The 20,888-nt window shown below is 45.1% G+C and overlaps 1 protein-coding gene across 3 annotated transcripts in view; it reads right to left on the minus strand.

Moving 5' to 3' along the window:
• The window catches only part of PFKFB3 (6-phosphofructo-2-kinase/fructose-2,6-biphosphatase 3), a 94,860-nt gene extending 74,641 nt beyond the window's left edge, over nt 1-20,219 (minus strand). The window contains exon 1 of one of the 3 annotated variants that reach the window (XM_058190847.1): nt 19,814-20,219. In XM_058190847.1, the coding sequence (XP_058046830.1) occupies nt 19,814-20,163 (350 nt within the window). In that variant the 5' untranslated portion in view covers nt 20,164-20,219. The remainder of the gene's footprint in view (nt 1-19,813) is intronic. The other 2 variants (XM_058190846.1, XM_058190848.1) reach the window with 2 other exon arrangements.
• Between the last annotated feature and the right edge of the window lie 669 nt (nt 20,220-20,888).

Raw genomic sequence — 20,888 nt, forward strand, 5'->3', positions numbered from 1 at the left:
GGGATCGCCAGAGGAACAAAAGCTTTTAAAGAGTTCTGACGATCCCAGCTGAGCCGCGCGATCATCAGAGGCTTTTTTTTTATTATTTTAAAAGCATTTTTTGGGCGCAAGAAAAAAATGCTTTTAAAAATAAAAAAAACAACGTCTGATGATCCCGCGGCTCAGCTGGGCATGGGGAGGGGGGCTGGAATTTTTGCTACCGGTTCTCCAAACCACCCACTGCCATCGCTACCGGATCGGGTGATCCGGTCCAAACCGGGAGCATTTCACCCCTGCTTTTACCCCTCTTTCTTTAGAACTGAAGAAGCTTCTAGGATGGGTATCTGCAAACTGCAGCAGTTTGGGCCCTCTGCTGTGGCTCCCAATTGGATGATCCCACCACTGGCTGGCCCCACCCCTCGCTCTCCCCTCCCAGTCACTCCTCCTTGGTCTGAGAAGGGAAAGGCAACAGCCGGGGAATGGAGTAGTGGCCGGGGCAGAGACAGAGACATACAGAGAAGGGAAGAGAGAGAGAGAGAGGTCAAAAGGGTTTTGTGGTGCCTGTTGTTTTTTAACACCCAGTTCTCTGCCCACCTTGATCGGCTGGGTAGGCATGGCTGGGGGGGTCATGTGACTGGTGAGATGTCAAGTTGGCCACGCCCACCGAGGTTTTGTGGCTCCCGGTGTTTTGTTTTTTATTTATTTATTTTGTTCACAACATTATATAAAAGCACATATAATGATAGAAAAAAAAACAATAGGACAGGAACGGTAGGCACTTTTGTGCACTTATGCACGCCCCTTATAGTCCCCTTAGGAATGGGGTGAGGTCAATGGTAGACAGTTTTTGGTTAAAGCTTTTGGGAGTTGGAGAAGAGACCACAGAGTCAGGTAGTGTGTTCCAAGCACTGATAACTCTGTTACAAAAGTCATATTTTCTGCAAATAAGATTGAAGCGGTTAACATTAAGTTTGAATCTATTGTTTGCTCTTGTATTATTGCGATTGAAGCTGAAGTAGTCTTCAACAGGAAGGACATTGCAACAGATGATTCTGTGTGTTAAACACAGGTCATGTCGGAGTCGGCGGAGTTCTAAGTTTTCTTTTCTGTGGGAAATGGCTCCAAATGGCTCTTTGAGTGTAAGGTTGCAGACTTCTGTTCTAGGATGAGAAGCAAAATGTTTTCAAAAGGGAAAAAAAAACAACCCAAGGAAGTTTAGTTGTGTTTTGGAAAAGCAACCATAACTTGGAGGATTTGAGAATCTCCATAGAGAAGAAGACTCCCTCAAGTCTGTGCCAAATTCTTGGCGACTTCATGGATACATTATAAGTAGTCCATGACGTACGGCCACGACGGAGCCCAACATTTCCGTTGCTAAGCAAGACACTTGTCAAGTCAGCGTCACCCCATTTTTACGCCTTTACTCGCCACCGTTGTGAAGCGAATCACTGCGGTTGTGAAGTTAGTAACACGGTCGTTAAGTGAACCCGGCTTCCCCACCGACTCGGTCAGAAGGTCGCAAAAGGGGATCACGTGACCCCGGGGACACAGCAACGGTCGTAAGTATGAACCAGTCACACGACTTCAGGACGCTGCAGCCATCGTAAATACGAGCCCGTTGCCAAGCGCCTGAATTTTGATCGCGTGGCCGTGGGGATGCCATAATGGTCGTTAAGTAAGCTCAAACTGCCCAAGGAGCTGCTGATCCAATTCTACAGAGGAATTATTGAGTCTGTCATTTGCACCTCTATAACTGTCTGGTTCGGTTCTGCAACCCAACAAGAAAAACACAGACTTCAGAGGATAATTAGAACTGCAGAAAAAATAATTGCTACCAACCTGCCTTCCATTGAGGACCTGTATACTGCCCGAATCAAGAAGAGGGCTGTGAAAATATTTACAGATCCCTCACATCCTGGACATAAACTGTTTCAACTCCTACCCTCAAAACGACGCTATAGAGCACTGCACACCAGAACAACTAGACACAAGGACAGTTTTTTCCCGAAGGCCATCACTCTGCTAAACAAATAATTCCCTCAACACTGTCAGACTATTTACTGAATCTGCACTACTATTAATCGTTTCATAGTTCCCATCACCCATCTCTTTCCACTTATGACTGTATGACTATAACTTGTTGCTGTCAATCCTTATGATTTATATTGATATATTGACCATCAATTGTGTTGTAAATGTTGTACCTTGATGAACGTATCTTTTCTTTTATGTACACTGAGAGCATATGCACCAAGACAAATTCCTTGTGTGTCCAATCACACTTGGCCAATAAAAAATTCTATTCTATTCTATTCTATTCTATTCTATTCTATTCTATTCTATTCTAAGTGTGAAAAACGGTGCTAAGTCAGTGTATTTCCCGTGCCGCTGTAACTTCGGTCACGGAACAAACTGTTGTTAAGTCGAGGACTGCCGGTACTAACCAGATTTGATCTGCTTAGCTTTTCTAGGGTCGGCTCTCAACCAGATTTTTGAGCCTGCTCGCTTATGCCATTAACTGAATCAACTACCCTCCAAAGGCTCTGACTTCATAAGGCTCCGATGACATCATCAGGCTACCGTTGCCACGGCAACCGGCCCAGGCACTTTACCCATGCCTGGTGATGTCATTTAGTGACTCAGGCCCTCTGGCTTTGCAGAAGCCTTCAAAAAACAAAAAAACCCCACAAAAGACGTGTGCATCTCCATGCGTGCGCATTTCTCAACATTGAATTGTTTCCTCCTTTTGTGCGTATGTGTGTCTCTTAGCTCTGTGGCAGTATTAGTCCGCCAGCAACCATAAATACTTTTTAAATGCTCATGGGGGGGAATAACGCCTCCTTTTTCTTATACTCGGAGTACAAGAATAGCAATATAAATCTATCCATGGCTGCAGGTGGCAAACGTAAACCCCACTGAATTCACTAGGTTTAAAAAAAAAAAAAGTTTATTTAAGAATGTTTTAATTCGGCCTTTGTTGTTTTTCAACCCGAGGAACCGGTTGTAGAAGCTCAGCCTCAGGAATATTTCTCATCTGGGTATAACAGGGTAATCGACTTGGAAGGGACCTTGGAGGTCTTCTAGTCCAACCCTCTGCTCAAGCAGGAGATCCTTTACCAGGGGTAAAATCCAGCAGGTTCTGACAGGTTCTGGAGAACCGGTAGCGGAAATTTTGAGCAGGGGCGCGGTGTGGCTCAGCTGTAAGAAGCCTGTTATTAAAACACAGCTGCCTGCAATTACTGCAGGTTCTAGTCCCACCAGGCCCAAGGTTGACTCAGCCTTCCATCCTTTATAAGGTAGGTAAAATGAGGACCCAGATTGTTGGGGGGGCAATAAGTTGACTTTGTAAATATACAAATAGAATGAGACTATTGCCTTATACACTGTAAGCCGCCCTGAGTCTTCGGAGAAGGGCGGGATATAAATGTAAATTAAACAAAAAACAAAAAACCGGCAATTACCACCTCTGGCTGGCCCCCGAGTGGGGTGGGAATGGAGATTTTGCAATAGCCTTCTCCTAAAGTGGGGTAGGAATGGAGATTTTGCAGTATCCTTCCCCTACCGTGCCCACCAAGCCAATCCATACCCACCAATCCACACCCACAGAACCGGTAGTAAACAAATTTGGATTTCACCACTGCCCTTTACCATTACAGACAAATAATGGCTGTCCAATGTCTTCTCAAAAGCCTCCAATGTTGGAGCACCCACAACTTCTGGAGGCAAGCAGTTCCGCTGGTTAATTGTTCTCGCTGTCAGGAAATTCCCCCTGAATTTATAGTGGGCTGGAGGTTTTTAAGGAAAGATTAGACAACCCCGTTTTGCTCCATTTTATTACCTTTCTTGCCGCTGTTGTTCAGTGAATCACTCCAAACTGTTAAGCGAGTAACACAGCTGTTGAGTAAATCTGTCTTTCCCATTAACATTGCTTGTCAGATGGTCGCAAAAGGGGATCACATGACTCCGGAACATTGCAACCGTCATAAATGTGAGCCAGCTGTCTAGCATCCGAACGTAAATCATGCAATGCACGGGTTGTAAGTGTGGAAAATGGTCACTAAGTCACTTTTTTTCCAATGCCATCGTAACATCCAACAATCACGAAGCAAACTGTTGTTAAGTTGAGGTCTACTTCCATTTTAGCTTCTGCTAACTAAATAGAGACAGAGTCTAAACAGAGTCCCTCGGACTGCAAGGCGATCCAACCGGTCAGTCCTAGAGGAGATCGACCCTGATTGCTCTTTAGAAAGCCAGATCCTGAAGATAAAACTCAAAATACTTTGAATAGAATAGAATAGAATTTATAGAATAGAATTTATTGGCCAAGGTTTTGGTGACCATCTTCAAAGCGCTCCATGGCATAGGGCCGGGCTACTTACGGGACCGCCTACTGCTACCGAATACCTCTCACCGACCCGTGCGCTCTCACAGAGAGGGACTCCTCAGGGTGCCGTCAGCGAGACAGTGTCGTCTGGCGACACCCAGGGGAAGGGCCTTCTCTGTGGGGGCTCCCGCCCTCTGGAACGAACTCCCCCCAGGACTTCGTCAACTTCCGGACCTCCGAACCTTCCGTCGGTTTATTTATTATTTATTATTTTATTAATATTTATTCATCTGCGCAGGACTGGATTAGTTTTTAAATTTGTTGGTTTTAATGGGTTTTTATCATTTATTCTAAATTTTTAATCTAGGCCAATTGAATAAGTCTTTTAATTGTATTTTAATAGTATTTATATTGTAATATTATTGTTTATTTTATCTGGCTGTGAACCGCCCTGAGTCCTTCGGGAAAAGGGCGGTATAAAAATTTAAATAATAAATAAATAAATAAATAAGTGTGATTGGACACACAAGGAATTTGTCTTGGTGCATATGCTCTCAGTGTACATAAAAGAAAAGATACGTTCATCAAGGTACGACATTTACAACACAATTGATGGTCAATATATCAATATAAATCATAAGGATTGCCAGCAACAAGTTATAGTCATACAGTCATAAGTGGAAAGAGATTGGTGATGGGAACTATGAAACGATTAATAGTAGTGCAGATTCAGTAAATAGTCTGACAGTGTTGATGGAATTATTTGTTTAGCAGAGTGATGGCCTTCGGGAAAAAACTGTTCTTGTGTCTAGTTGTTCTGGTGTGCAGTGCTCTATAGCGTCGTTTTGAGGGTAGGGGTTGAAACAGTTTATGTCCAGGATGCGAGGGATCTGTAAATATTTTCACGGCCCTCTTCTTGATTCGTACAGTATACAGGTCCTCAATGGAAGGCAGGTTGGTAGCAATTATTTTTTCTGCAGTTCTAATTATCCTCTGAAGTCTGTGTTTTTCTTGTTGGGTTGCAGAACCGAACCAGACAGTTATAGAGGTGCAAATGACAGACTCAATCATTCCTCTGTAGAATTGGATCAGCCACCTAATGAGAAGGAAGGACTCACTGGAGAAGAGCCTAATGCTGGGAACGATGGAGGGCAAAAGAAGAAGGGGACGACAGAAAATGAGGTGGCTGGATGGAGTCACTGAAGCAGTCGGCGTGAGCTTAAATGGACTCCAGAGGATGGTAGAGGACAGGGCGGCCTGGAGGAACCTTGTCCATGGGGTCTCGAAGGGTTGGACATGACTTTGCAACTAACAACAAAAAATAAGAGACAGGGAAGAAAAATACATATGGAGAAGGAAGAAAGAAAGAAAGAAAAAGACGCAGGGCACAAAACTATGAAGGCAAAGCCCCAGTCCTGTTTTGCATTTCCTGAGAATTTAAAATGCACCCCAAAAATGATAAGGCACAAGCAGCAGAGTCTGAAAAAAACAAACCAACCCCAAAACTGTAGAGAGGGCATCGGGACTCAATTCGCACCTGTTGGCTTTTCCAGGGTGACAGTCTCCCCTTCCTGGTTTTTGCAACACCCCAAATTCTTTTCTCACCTCTTCCCCCCCCCCCCCAAATAACACGTTTGTTTCACACGGGGCGACACAGGTTTGGCTTTTTCAACCCTCCTGCTTCGGATGGGAAATCCAACCCCTGCGAAAGGCTGCTGGGTGTACACAGTAATAATGTACGTGCCGTTCCTCTCGCCAGTTGATGAAATAGATGTATTGCCAGTTTATGAAACGGATTGATTGCATGGCCAGAGATCAACACCCCCCCCCCACCAACTCCCCCCACCCCGCCATCCAGCCTTTGCAACCCGCTTGGTCTCCCAAGTGCCCAAACGCGATGCAAAAGATTTTTTTGCGACCGACCGGAGTGGTTTAAAAAAAAACCAAAAAAAAAAAGAAAAGAAAAAACCAGACAGCCGGCAGCTGCAAATATAAACACTTTTTTCTTTCTTTCTTTTTTTTTTCTTTTTGCAAAATATGTTTTTGCTCTCTGCAAGCGCTCCACGCCCCGCGCTCGCCTTGTTTATCAGCTCCGCGTGTTCCGCAGGTTTCTCGGAAAAAAACAAAACACGAAACCCCGCCCGGGCACGGAGGAGACACGCGAAGGGCTCTCCGAGGAGCACGCTTTTTTCACGTGCTCGCCCGGGCCATGCAGCCGACGCGTGCACGGTCCCTCGGCAGGCACGGAGTCAGCGAGTGGCCGAGCATCCTTCTCGCAACGTCTACGGGAGGCGGGGAAGCCGTCTGCCTTCCTCCCTCCCTCCCTCCTTCCCTCTTTCTTTCTTTTCTCTCTCTCTCCCCCCCTCTCTTTCTCCCTCCCTCCCTCCCTCTTCCTGTCTCTTTCTCTCTCTCCCTCTTTCTCTCCCTTTCTCTCTCCCTCTCTTTCTTTCTCTCTCTCTCTCCCTTCTTTCTCTCTCTCCCCCCTTCCCTCTTTTTCTCGCTCCCTCCCTCCCTCTTTCTCCCCCTCTCCCTCTTTTTCCCCTCTCTCTCTCTCTCTCTTTCTCTTTCTCCCTCCTTCCTTCTTTCTGTCTCTCCCTCTTTCTTTCTCTCTCCCTCTCTCTCCCTTTCTCTTTCTCTCTCCTCCTCTCTTTCTTTCTCTCTCTCCCTTCCTCTTTCTCTCTCTCCCTCCCTCCTTTCTCCCTCTCCTCTTTTTCCTCTCTCTCTCCTTCCTCTTCCTCTCTCTTTCTCTTTCTCCCTCCTTCCTTCTTTCTGTCTCTCCCTCTTTCTCCCTTTCTTTCTCTCTCTCTTTCTCTCCCTCTTTCTCTCTCCCTCCCTTTCTCTCTCCCTCTCTCTCCCTTTCTCTCTCTCTTTCTCTCCTTTCTCTCTCCCTTTCTCTTTCTCCCTCCCTCCCTTTTTCTCTCCCTCTCTCCCCCTTTCTCTCTTTCTCTTTCTCTCTCCCTCCCTCTCTCTTTCTTTCTCTCTCTCCCCTTCCCTCTTTCTTTCTCTCTATCTCTCCCTCTTTCTCCCTCTCGCCCTCTTTTTTCCCCTCTCTCTCTCTCCCTTCCTCTCTCTCTCCTTCTCTTTCTCCCTCCCTCCTTCTTTCTGTCTCTCCCTCTTTCTCTCTCTCTCCCTCTCTCCAGCAAAGCTGGCTGGGGAATTCTGGGAGTTGAAGTCCTCCAGGCTTAATGTTGCCAAGCTTGGAGACCCCTGACCTGGAGGACTGAGAATTTCTGCAGACATTTAGCTCTACAATTTGGGATGGACACCCCTGGAATGTTGAATTTATGCTTAAACCGAAAAAGAAGATGATTAGTATAGATCTATTTCAAGCTATTGCGCTCTTATCAGCTAGCTAGCCATACCGTTCTGGGATTCGAACCTGGACTACTTGCACATTGGGTAGATGTATTAACCTCTAAGCCGGAAGCGGTAGGCTCCGTCCCATAATTGGGTAGACCAGGTTGCCCTGAGCAAAAACACTTCACCCTTTGAATGGTGTGGGAGTAGGAATGGATTTCCAGAGAGGAAAAAAATTGTAGACTACAGGAACCCTTTGCGCCACTCAGGTGACCCTGAGGACACAGATAAACCTCCAAATGCTTCAACGACCCTCTAAAAATGTCCCATGTTACACCTATCCTGCGCAGACTGCACTGGCTACCTGTGGCCTTTCGGGTGCGCTTCAAGGTTTTGGTCACTACTTTTAAAGCGCTCCATGGCATAGGGCCGGGTTACTTACGGGACCGCCTACTGCCACCGACTGCCTCCCATCGACCCGTACGCTCTCACAGAGAGGGACTCCTTAGGGTGCCGTCCGCCAGGCAGTGCCGACTGGTGACACCCAGAGGAAGGGCTTTCTCTGTGGGGGCTCCCACCCTCTGGAACGAGCTTCCCCCAGGGCTGCGCCAACTTCCCGACCTCCGAACCTTCCGCCGCGAGCTTAAGACACGTCTATTTATTTGCGCAGGGCTAGCCTAGGGTTTTTAGTTTTAAATTTAGTTTTAATGGGGTTTTATACTATTTTAGTGATATTTTAATTTCGGCCTAATTAATACGTTTTTTAATTGTTGTTTTTATTTGTATTATTCTTATGTTTTTATTTGGCTGTACACCGCCCTGAGTCCTTCGGGAGATAGGGCGGTATAAAAATTCGAATAAATAAATAAATAAATAAATTAAAAGGATGCAAATGACCAGCTTTGTCTGCAAGGAATATAAATCCTTCCATTCCCCCACTATCCCGTCAGAGCTGAAGAAGCTTCTTGAATGAGGAAGCGAAACATCTTCAAAAGGAAAAAAAAACCCAAGAAAGTCCAGTTGCCTCCTGAAAAAGCACCTACGAGACAACCGTGACCTGAAGGATTGAGAACCTCTACAGGCCCTAAGGCTGCAATAGAAGTAAAGCAAGATTTCCTCCTTCTTTGCCTGCTTGCAGATGTGCGGACTTCCAAGTTCGCGCATCGCCCTGGCCTAGCGGCCAAGGGCTACAAAACCCTACGGATCTGGGCTGCAATCTGATGGCGGCCACTAGAGGGCGGTGTTCTGGTTTCTCCTTTGCCGCCCCCTAGTGGAGGCTCCCGTCCCAGTAAGGGCTTTCCCCCGCCTGCAATGCCAGCTAACAAATTCTTTTCCTGGCACAGCTGTCGATGTGGTCTGCAAATGTACTGTACAGGGACTGCGTCATGCAGGGGAGAGGATGCCTGGGCTGGAATGGCGGCAGCAGGTGGGTTTTGCGGTTGCGATGGCCTCTGCGAGGCAGTTCTCGGTGTGAATTTTAAATATAGCTCCAAAAGAAACAACCCAGCGCCTGGCCAACTGACCTAACTGGCGTGCAAGACCTTTATAAGCTAAAGAGAATAGGACCAGAAAATCCGGATGATGACGTTAGCTAGTTCCGGTAACGCGACGTTCAGAAACTAAATTGAAACAAGCTTGGAGAACAACAAACCCCGGGCAAAAAAGATCATGGTGTTCTCCATTCGTCCGGCCCTTGCAACAGGTGGCATAAACGGAGCCTTTGAGTGATGGGTTGGGGCTTAGTGTTATGTTTAAATTAGAACTGCAGAAAAAACAATGGCTACCAACCTGCCTTCCACTGAGGACCTGTATACTGCACGAGTCAAAAAGAGGGCTGTGAAAATGTTTACAGACCCCTCGTATCCAGGACGTAAACTGTTTCAACTCCTACCCTCAAAACGACGCTACAGAGCACTGCACACCAGAAAAACTAGACACAAGGACAGTTTCTTCCCGAAGGCCATCACTCTGCTAAACAAATAATTCCCTCAACACTGTTAAACTATTCACTAAATCTGCACTACTATTAATCTTCTCATCGTTCCCATCACCCATCTCCTCCCACTTATGACTATAAGATTGTAACTTGTTGCTTGTATCCTTACGATTTATATTGATATTGTTTCCCGATTGCTTATTTGTACCCTATGACTATCATTAAGTGTTAGAATTCTTGATGAACATATCTTTTCTTTTATGTATACTGAGAGCATATGCACCAAGACAAATTCCTTGTGTGTCCAATCACACTTGGCTAATAAAAAATTCAATTCAATCCTATCCTATCCTATCCTATCCTATCCTATCCTATCCTATCCTATCCTATCCTATCCTATCCTATCCTATCCTATCCTATCCTAATATTCTCTTCTTCCCTTCCCTTCCCTTCCCTTCCCTTCTCTCTCATTACCCAACTAGGTAACATCATCAATGCAAAAGGAAAGTGAGGTTTCTATTCTATTCTATTCTATTCCCGACTCTAGGGGGCGGTGCTCATCTCCCTTTAAAATCACATGCTCCAATCGCCAACCGTCCCATCTCAACGCATCACTCCGACCACTCCTTCTCCAGCTGCAGGACCGGCCTGACCTTGACCGGCAGGAAGAATGTTATTGTGCCTAATGGCCCCTTCTACTAAACGCCCCCCCTCTCCTACTTTCCCACACATGAGAAAGTGGCAGCAGGGAAGCTTCCGGCCCAGTATGGCTTCCAAAGCTGACACATCCATTGCAACTGGGAAAACCAGAGCCCTGACTGTACGCACTTTTGTTGGCAGGGTGATGTCTCTGCTTTTTAGTACACTGTCTAGATTTGCCATAGCTTTCCTCCCCAGGAGCAAACGTCTTTTAATTTCTTGGCTGCAGGCCCCATCTGCGGTAATCTTCGAGCCCAGGAAAATAAAATCGGTCACTACCTCCATTTCTTCCCCATCTATTTGCCAGGAATTGAGAGGACCAGATGCCATGATCTTAGTTTTCTTAATGTTGAGTTTCAAGCCAGCTTTTGTGCTCTCCTTCTTCACCCGCATCAAGAGGCTCTTTAGTTCCTCTTCACTTTCTGCCATTAGAGTGGTATCACCTGCATATCTAAGGTTGTTGATATTTCTCCCGGCAAGCTTAATTCTAATTTGTGAATCATCTAGCCCCGCCTTTCTCATGATGTCCTCTGCGTATAAGTTAAACAGGCAGGGCAACAGTATACGGCCTTGCCAGACTCCTTTCTCACATCTAGTATTAGCACATACCAAAAGAGTGTGTTTGTCAACATTACAGAAGGCTTGTCTGAGCAGGGATCTCCAGCAAGCATGAGGCAAGCAATGGGAAATTTGGATTATTGTGATGCTCTCTACATGGGGCTCCCCTTGAGGTGCACCCGGAGGCTTCAGCTAATCCAGAATGCAGCTGCGCGGGTGATAGAGGGAGCTCCACGTAGCTCCCATGTAACACCACTCCTGCGCAGACTGCACTGGCTGCCTGTGGTCTTTCGGGTGCACTTCAAGGTTCTGGTTACTACCTTTAAAGCGCTCCATGGCTTAGGGCCTGGGTACTTACGGGACCGCCTACTGTTACCTCATGCCTCCCACCGACCCGTACGCTCGCACAGAGAGGGACTTCTCAGGGTGCCGTCCGCCAAGCAATGTCGGCTGGCGGCTCCCAGGGGAAGATCCTTCTCTGTGAGGGCTCCTACCCTCTGGAACGAACTTCCCCCTGGTTTGCGCCAAATACCTGACCTTCGGACCTTCCGCCGCGAACTGAAAACACATTTATTTATTCGCGCCGGGGCTGGCTTAAATTTTGTTGGTTTTTAAATTTATATTATAAATTTTATGGGTTTTTAGAATTTTAAACGTTTTTAAAGTCTTAGGCCAATTGTGTAATAAGTTTTTAAATTTTTGTTTTAATTGTATATTGTATTGTTTGTTTTTATTTTGGCTGTACACCGCCCTGAGTCCTTCGGGAGAAGGGCGGTATAGAAATCTAATAAATAATAATAATTTAAAAAAATGTAAAGAAACTTCCAACAACAGTGCTTCTGATTAGCTATTGCACCAAAAAGTGTGACTATGTGGGAGGAAGAGAGGTTTTATGTGACAGACAAAACGGTAAGCAAAAAAACTTTTTTTTCCTCCTGTTACTTTAGAAGAAAGGTTCCCAAATTGGGACAAACGCACTGATGATGTAACCTAGTTTGGTAATGAAAGGACTGCAAGAAAAAAACGACCAAGCTCAGGGAGCATCAAGGCCTCTATTACACCTTTTAAATCCCCTTAATTATCCAATTATGCCCTCCAGCAACAGGCAGGGGTAAAAATATATTCCAACTTTTTGGGAGTAGTACCATAAAATTGTATATTAATGGAAAGATAATTTAATCAAGAATCTAATGCAATAACTTTTATGAAGGATTTGCTGTTAGAATAGCAGTTACAGTATAAAGAAGAAAAGTGAAAGACGTAGAAAAAAACAAGATATACAAAAATTATCACGTCAATTAATACTTAGTTGGGTAACCTTTAACATGAATTTCAACCTTACAACGTCTTCCCATGGAGTGAACCAAGTTTTTTAGTTCTGCAGCTGTTATAATGTGAAACCAAGATTGAATGATGGCTTCTATTAACTGGGTTTTATTGCTGGGTTGCTTCTGACTAACTAGTCGGCTCCCTAGATTTTCAATTGGGTGAAGGTCTGGGCTATTCCCAGGCCATTCCAGCAGTGGAATAGGATTCTCTTGAAACTCCCAAAAAAAAAAAAGTGGTGTTATTAGCCATCAAACTTCAAAAATACACTTTTCCCAAAAGGTTTCCACAATTTCGGCCACTACTGTATGACCCCTTTTTGACCTACAGACTTCAACTCCCAGAATTCCCTGAGCCATGGCTTGCTCAGGAATTCTGGGAGTTGAAGTCCACAAGTCATAAAGGCCCCATAATTGTCTACCCTTGGTGAAGATGATAGAGACTAAATTTGATTTCACAGTTGAATTCTCCGCTGGGGTCTCTCTGTCTTTAGACCCTTTTGGTGTGTCAATTGCCATTTTTATTTATTTTTATTTATTTTATTTATTTATTTTGTCACAACGTCATATAAAAAGATTATATAGTATATAAACATATATATGAGTAAATATTGGGAGGTATAAGCATCTATATATATATAGGAAGAAGAAGAAAAAAAACAATAGGACAGGAACGGTAGGCACATTTGTGCGCTTATGCACGCCCCTTATGGTCCTCTTAGGAATGGGGTGAGGTCAATAGTAGAAAGTTTTTGGTTAAAGCTTTTGGGATTATGGGAAGAGACCACAGAGTCAGGTAAAGTATTCCAAGCACTGATGATTCTGTTACAGAAGTCATATTTCCTGCAATCTAGATTAAAGCAGTTAACATTAAGTTTAAATCTGTTGGTTGCTCTTGTATTATTGCAGTTAAAGCTGAAGTAGTCTTTAACAGGAAGGACATTACAATAGATGATTCTATGAGTTAAACTTAGGTCTTGTCGAAGGGGACGGAGTTCCAAGTTTTCTAAGCCTAGGATTTCAAGTCTGGTGGGATAAGGTATTTTGTTGTTTTCAGAGGAATGGAGAACTCTTCTTGTGAAATGTTTCTGGACTCGTTCAATTGTATTGATGTCAGAGATGTGGTGAGGGTTCCAAACAGGCGAGCTGTATTCTAGAATTGGTCTAGCAAATGTTCTGTATGCTCTGGTTAGTAGTGTAGTGTTTTTGGAAAAGAAGCTACGCAAGATTAGGTTTACAACTTAGAGCCTTTTTTGCTATGTAGTTACAGTGGGCTTTGGCACTTAGATCATTTGACATGAAAACTCCAAGGTCTTTAACGGGGTGGGGGTCATCTGTAAGGTAATGTAATTTTGCTTGATCATCTATGGGCCATCAAAATCCTACCCAGGTAACCAGATGGGACAGATTTCACGAAATGGGGTATTTCATATATCGAGAGTGCAAGACAGTGTTAAGAGAAATAATCCAATCTTATATCAGTTCATCTATAAGTGATTCAACCAAACTCACATAGGTAGAAGCATTTATTTATTTTACTGTATTTGTCCACTTTTTCTAAACAGACTGTAGGCAATTTACAACAAGCCACAGGGTGTTGTTTTTTTAAAGGAACTACATCCACATGCGGAACTACATCCACATGGAGGGAAGTATGCAGTGGAGTACCCCAAGGCTCTGTTTTAGGCCCAGTACTCTTCAACATCTTCATCTATGACTTGGACGAGGGGATAGATGGGGAACTCATCAAATTTGCAGATGACACCAAGCTGGCAGGAATAGCCAACACTCCAGAAGATAGGCTCAAATTACAGAAAGATCTTGACAGACTTGAACATTGGGCGCTATCTAACAAAATGAAATTCAACAGTGAAAAAAGTAAGGTTCTACATTTAGGCAAAAAAAAACCAAAATGCACCGGTACCGTATATGTGGCACCTTGCTCAATAGTAGTACCTGTGAGAGGGATCTTGGAGTCCTAGTGGATAACCATTTAGATATGAGCCAGCAGTGTGCAGCAGCTGCTAAAAAAGCCAACACAGTTTTGGGCTGCGTAAACAGAGGGATAGAATCAAGATCACGTGAAGTGTTAGTGCCACTTTATAATGCCTTGGTAAGGCCACACTAGGAATATTGCATTCAGTTTTGGTCGCCACGATGTAAAAAAGATGTTGAGACTCTAGAAAGAGTGCAGAGAAGAGCAACAAAGATGATTAGGGGACTGGAGGCTAAAACATATGAAGAACGGTTGCAGGAACTGGGTATGTCTAGTTTAATAAAAAGGACTAGGGGAGACATGATAGCTGTGTTCCAATATCTCAGGTGCTGCCACAAAGAAGAGGGAGTCGGGCTGTTCTCCAAAGCGCCTGAGGGTAGAACAAGAAGCAATGGGTGGAAACTGATCAAAGAAAGAAGCAACTTAGAACTAAGGAGAAATTTCCTGTCAGTGAGAACAATTAATAAGTGGAACGACTTGCCTGCAGAAGTTGTGAATGCTCCAACACTGGAAATTTTTAAGAAAACGTTGGATAACCATCTGACTGAGATGGTGTAGGGTTTCCTGCCTGGGCAGGGGTTGGACTAGAAGGCCTCCAAAGTCCCTTCCAACCCTGTTGTTATATATAAAGGAACAAAACAGTAACCGGTCCTTTGCTGTTTTCAGGATGGGCCCAGGGGCCGGATCTGGCCTGCGGGCCTTGAGTTCGACACCCCTGTGTTAAATGAATGCATCTTGTGATCACAGTTTCCAGCCTTTCTACTTCCTCCAAGCAGAGTCAACTGAATTCGCTGAATGACTGCCAGTTGTGAAGTGAAACTGGCAGTCATTAAGCGAATCCAGTTTCCCCGGCTGACTCTGCTTGTACCTGTCCATATTAATTGCAGCTGGTATTTCTCAGGACAGAATAGAATAGAATAGAATTTTTTATTGGCCAAGTGTGATTGGACACACAAGGAATTTGTCTTGGTGCATCTGCTCTCAGTGTACATAAAAGAAAAGATACCTTCATCAAGGTACGACATTTACAACACAATTGATGGTCAATATATCAATATAAATCATAAGGATTGCCAGCAACAAAGTTACAGTCATACAGTCATAAGTGGAAAGAGATTGGTGATGGGAACTATTAAACGATTAGTAATAGTGCAGATTCAGTAAATAGTCTGACAGTGTTGAGGGAATTATTTGTTTAGCAGAGTGATGGCCTTCGGGAAAAAACTGTCCTTGTGTCTAGTTGTTCTAGTGTGCAGTGCTCTATAGTGTCGTTTTGAGGGTAGGAGTTGAAACAGTTTATGTCCAGGATGTGAGGGATCTGTAAATATTTTCACGGCCCTCTTCTTGATTCGTGCAGTATACAGGTCCTCAATGGAAGGCAGGTTGGTAGCAATTATTTTTTCTGCAGTTCTAATTATCCTCTGAAGTCTGTGTACCGTTTTTGCAACGACGAAAGGCTAACTTACACAAAACAACGTTCGGTTAACCGATAATTGAGTGATTTTTTTTTCCGTTTGTTTCGAACAGCGAGAGCGAGAACCGAATGCAGAAGGAATTTGGGGCGCGGACCTGTTGCTTCCTGTTACGGTTTCAGAGGCGGTGAAAAAAAAAAAAGGCTTGCATTTTGTAAAAATAAACACTTTTTGTTTCCCTGTTAAAGATAAACTGCAAGGGGCTGAAAAAGGTCTTTAAGTAAGTTCAAGCAGGATTAAAAAAAAACACTATTCTACTCTGTGCAAGGAATCAGGAACTTCTAACTTTACTATCAACATTCCCCCCCCCTCCCCCAATTGCAGGAAGAGGTCCACAGAGTTGTAGGTAGTCCTCAACTTACAACAGTTCATTTAGTGACCGTTCAAAATTAAAACTGAAAAAGGTGACTTATGACTTTCATACCTACGTCTTTTGCAGCATTCCCACGGTCACATGATCAAAATTCAGGCGCTTGGCAACCAACTCATATTTATGACGGTTGCAGAGTCCCGGGGCCACGTGATCCACTTCTGCGACCGTCTGACAAGCACCAAAGTCAGTGCGGAATCCAGATTCGCTTAACAAGCCCGTTACTAACTTGACCAATGCATTGAACCAGGGGTCTCCAACCTTGGCAACTTTAAGACCTGTGGACTTCAACTCCCAGAATCCCTCAGCCAGCAGCCCCTCCCTCCCGGGACAGTCTAGAGCAGGGGTCTCCAACCTTGGCAACTTTAAGACCTGTGGACTTCAACTCCCAGAATCCCTCAGCCAGCAGCCCCTCCCTCCCGGGACAGTCTAGAGCAGGGGTCTCCAACCTTGGCAACTTTAAGACCTGTGGACTTCAACTCCCAGAATCCCTCAGCCAGCAGCCCCTCCCTCCCGGGACAGTCTAGAGCAGGGGTCTCCAACCTTGGCAACTTTAAGACCTGTGGACTTCAACTCCCAGAATCCCTCAGCCAGCAGCCCCTCCTTCCTGGGACAGTCTAGTGCAGGGGTCTCCAACCTTGGCAACTTTAAGACCTGTGGACTTCAACTCCCAGAATCCCTCAGCCAGCCAAACTAGCTGAGGAATTCTGGGAGTTGAAGTCCACAGGTCTTAAAGTTGCCAAGGTTGGAGACCCCTGCACTGAAAAAACGGTGGCATGAAAAGTCGTAAAACGGGGGCAAACTCACTTAACCAATGTTTTCACTTAGCAACGTAAATTTGGAGCTCAGTGGCGGTTGCCTCTTGAGGACTATCTCTTATTTGACAAAATTGGACCTGCATCTAAAAATCTAGCCGTGATAGATAAAAAAGATGGATGATTGGACAGGTGGATGGATAGAAGAAAGAAAGAAAGAGAAAGAGAAAGAGAGAGACAGAATCGAATAGAATAACTTCATTGTCCCTTTGAACGTAGACTAATCGGCATACATTAAAACGAAATTATGTTGTATACAGCTCTCAAAGGCTCACCACCTCCAATATACACTATATAAACATGACAAAATAAATAAATACAAAATTATATTATATGGCACGGAGAAACAACAAACTCTAGTTCGGATGCATACATGTACATGGCGAGAAAAACGAATATTGCGAGTTTACCAGACGGATGGCGTAAAGAAGAAAGCTGTTACAGACTCTGGAAGTCCTGCTAGAAATACTTGGAAACCTCCTCCCAGAGAGGAGCAAGAGAAACAGACCGTAAAGTGGGTGTGGGGGGGGGGTCTCTAACAATGCCTTGAGCTCTAAGCACATAGCGCTTATAAGCAATATCCTGACTGACAGGAAGACTAATATTCTCGACTGTCCTAACCACTCTCTGAATGGACTTTCTATCTGAGGTGTGGGGGAGAGACACACACAGAGAGAGAGAGAGAGAGAGAGAGGGAGGGAGGGAGGGAGAGGAGGAAGAGAGAGAAAGAGAAAAAGAGAGAGAGAGAGAAAGAGAAAGAGAAGAAGGAAGAGAGAGATATAGATATAGATATAGATATAGGGCCGCGGTGTGGCTTAGGCTGTAAGAAGCCTGTTATTAAACACAGCTGCCTGCAATTACTGCAGGTTCAAGTCCCACCAGGTCCAAGGTTGACTCAGCCTTCCATCCTTTATAAGGTAGGTAAAATGAGGACCCAGATTGTTGGGTGGGGCAATAAGTTGACTTTGTAAATATACAAATAGAATGAGACTATTGCCTTACACACTGTAAGCCGCCCTGAGTCTTCAGAGAAGGGCGGGATATAAATGTAAACAAAAAAAAATAGAGAAAAATGAGAAAAAGAGAAAAGGAACGAAGAGAGAGAGGGGGAAGGAAGAGAGAGAAAGAGGAAAGAAGAGAGAGAAAGGAGGAAGAGAGAAAGAGAGAAAAGGAGGAAGGAAGAGGGAGAGAGAGAGAGAGAGAGAGAGAGCAAGAAACAGAGAGAGACAGAAAAAGGAAGAGAGAGAGAAAAAAGAGGGAGAGAGAGAAAAGGAGAGAGAGAGAAGAAGAGAGACAGAAAATGAGGAAGAGAGAGAGAAAGAGAGAAAAGGAACGAAGAGAGAGAGAGAGAAAAGGAGGAAGAGAAAGAAAAGTGGAAGGAAGAGAGAAAGAGAGAAAGGAGGAAGAGAGGAGAGAGAAAGAAAGAAACAGATAGAGAAAAGGAGGAAGAGAGAGAGAGAGAGAGAAGGAAGAGAGAGAGAGGGAGGAGGAGGAGGAGAGAGAAAGAGAGAGAAAGGAGGGAGGGAGGAGAGAGAGACAGAGACAGAGAAAAGGAGGAAGAGAGAGAGAGGAAGAAAAGGAGACAGAAAAAGAAGGAAGAGAAAGAAAGAGAGAAAGGAGGAAGAGAGAGGGAGAGAGAGAAAGAAAGAAACAGAGAAAAAGGAGGAAGAGAGAGAAAGAGGAAAGAAGAGAGAGAAAGGAGGAAGAGAGAAAGAGAGAAAAGGAGGAAGGAAGAGGGAGAGAGAGAGAGAGAGAGAGAGAGCAAGAAACAGAGAGAGACAGAAAAAGGAAGAGAGAGAGAAAAAGAGGAGAGAGAGAAAAGGAAGAGAGAGAAGAAAGAAGAGAGAGACAGAAAATGAGGAAGAGAGAGAATGAGAAAAAGGCGAAGGAGAGAGAGAGAGAAAAGGAGGAAGAGAAAGAAAAGTGGAAGGAAGAGAAGAGAGAAAGGAGGAAGAGAGAGAGAAAGAAAGAAACAGATAGAGAAAAAGGAGGAAGAGAGAGAGAGAGAGAGAGGAAGGAAGAGAGAGAGGGGAGGAGGAGGAGGAAGAGAGAGAAAGAGAGAGAGAAAGGAGGGAGGGAGGGAGAGAGAGAGACAGAGAAAAGGAGGAAGAGAGAGAGAGAGAGGAAGAAAAGGAGACAGAAAAGAAGGAAGAGAAAGAAAGAGAAAGGAGGAAGAGAGAGAGAGAGAGAAGAAGGAAGAGAAAAAGGAGGAAGAGAGAGAGAGAGAGAAAAAGAGGAAGGGAGAGAGAGAGGGGAGGAGGAGGAAGAGAAAGAGAGAGAGAGAAAGGAGGGAGGGAGGGAGAGAGAAACAGAGACAGAGACAGAGAAAAAGGAGGAAGAGAGAGAGAGAGAGAGAGGAAGACAGAAAAAGAAGAAGAGAGAGAGGAAGACAGAAAAGAAGGAAGAGGAGAGAGAAAGAAAGAAACAGAGAAAAAGGAGGAAGAGAGAGAGAGAGAGAAAAAGAGGAAGGGAGAGAGAGAGGGGAGGAGGAGGAAGAGAAAGAGAGAGAGAGAAAGGAGGGAGGGAGGGAGAGAGAAACAGAGACAGAGACAGAGAAAAAGGAGGAAGAGAGAGAGAGAGAGAGAGGAAGACAGAAAAAGAAGGAAGAGGAAAAAAAAGCGGAAGGAAGAGGGAGAGGGAGGGAGGGAGGAAGGGAGAGTCCACGACTTGAGTTTTACAGGCTAAAGGCAGTCAGGTCTTGTTTTTGATTTAAAGAAGGAAGGAAGGAACTTTCTCTTTCGCTTCAGAGAAAGTGGCCGAGCCTTCCGCCGCTCCCCGCCCCGCCGCAGTTCCAAATCCAATGAGACGCTGCGCGCAAAGGGAGGGAAGGGAAGGGAAGTCAATTCCCCGCACGAAATCCAGCCGCTTTTGACATCGATTGGAGACCGAAGAAGGCGCAAGTCGCCAAAACTCGGGGGGTTCATTTCCCTCCTTGCGTGGAAAACAAGACCCCCCCCACTCCCCGTCCGCCTCTTTGCCAACCCGAGCAGAGAAGCTCCCCGCATCCCCCCCCTTGCCCAGGTGAGAGAGCGAGGACCTTACCTTTCCGGAAAGGCATGGCTCAAAGCGTCGCGCGTGGAGCCCCGCGAGTGTTTTGCCCTTCGTGGACGCCGCTGGATCCGAGCCGGCCGCTCCCTGGGGGTTTTTTTTGCGCAACAGGCCAAGATAGGAATCGCAGCGCCGGGAAGGAAACCGACGAATTTGGTCACTTCTTTCCTGGGCGCGTCACCGCTTTGGATCGCGGCGAGAGCGCGCGCGCGGCTTTGCGCCCCGCCCAGGTGCTCGCAGGCTCGGGGGAACCCCTTTTTTTTTGTCTCTCCTTCCCTACCTTGCTTTCTCCGCGCCGGGCAAAAGGTGCTGCAGGTAGAGCTTGTTTGCAAGCCCTCGGGCATTGGAGGAAGCGAAGAAAGGAAGGAAGAAAAGTCAACTCAAGAGGAATAGAAAGAATAGAAGAGTCGTGGATGCCTTGGGTCCAATCCTAAAGCAATGGGAGCATCCCTTTGGAACAGAGGTCTTCAAACTTGGCTGCTTTTAAGACTTGTGGACTTCAACTCCACAAGTCCACAAGTCTTAAAAGCACCCAAGTTTGAAGACCTCTGCCTGGTCATCGGACGTGGACAATTTCACCATTAGTCAATTGCAAACGGCAGCTTTACTCAGAACAGCTTACATCTAGTGACGTTATCTGTAACACCAGCAAAAAATAATTGCTACCAACTTGCCTTCCATTGAGGACCTGTATACTGCACGAATCAAGAAGAGGGCCGTGAAAATATTTGCAGATCCCTCGCATCCTGGACATAAACTGTTTCAACTCCTACCCTCAAAACGACGCTATAGAGCACTGCACACTAGAACAACTAGACACAAGGACAGTTTTTTCCCCGAAGGCCATCACTCTGCTAAACAAATAATTCCCTCAACACTGTCAGACTATTTACTGAATCTGCACTACTATTAATCGTTTCATAGTTCCCATCACCAATCTCTTTCCACTTATGACTGTACGACTATAACTTGTTGCTGGCAATCCTTATGATTTATATTGATATATTGATCATCAATTGTGTTGTAAATGTTGTACCTTGATGAAGGTATCTTTTCTTTTATGTACACT

Source organism: Ahaetulla prasina, chromosome 7 (genome assembly GCF_028640845.1).
Source record: "Ahaetulla prasina isolate Xishuangbanna chromosome 7, ASM2864084v1, whole genome shotgun sequence".
In the NCBI taxonomy this organism is placed as follows: domain Eukaryota; kingdom Metazoa; phylum Chordata; class Lepidosauria; order Squamata; family Colubridae; genus Ahaetulla; species Ahaetulla prasina.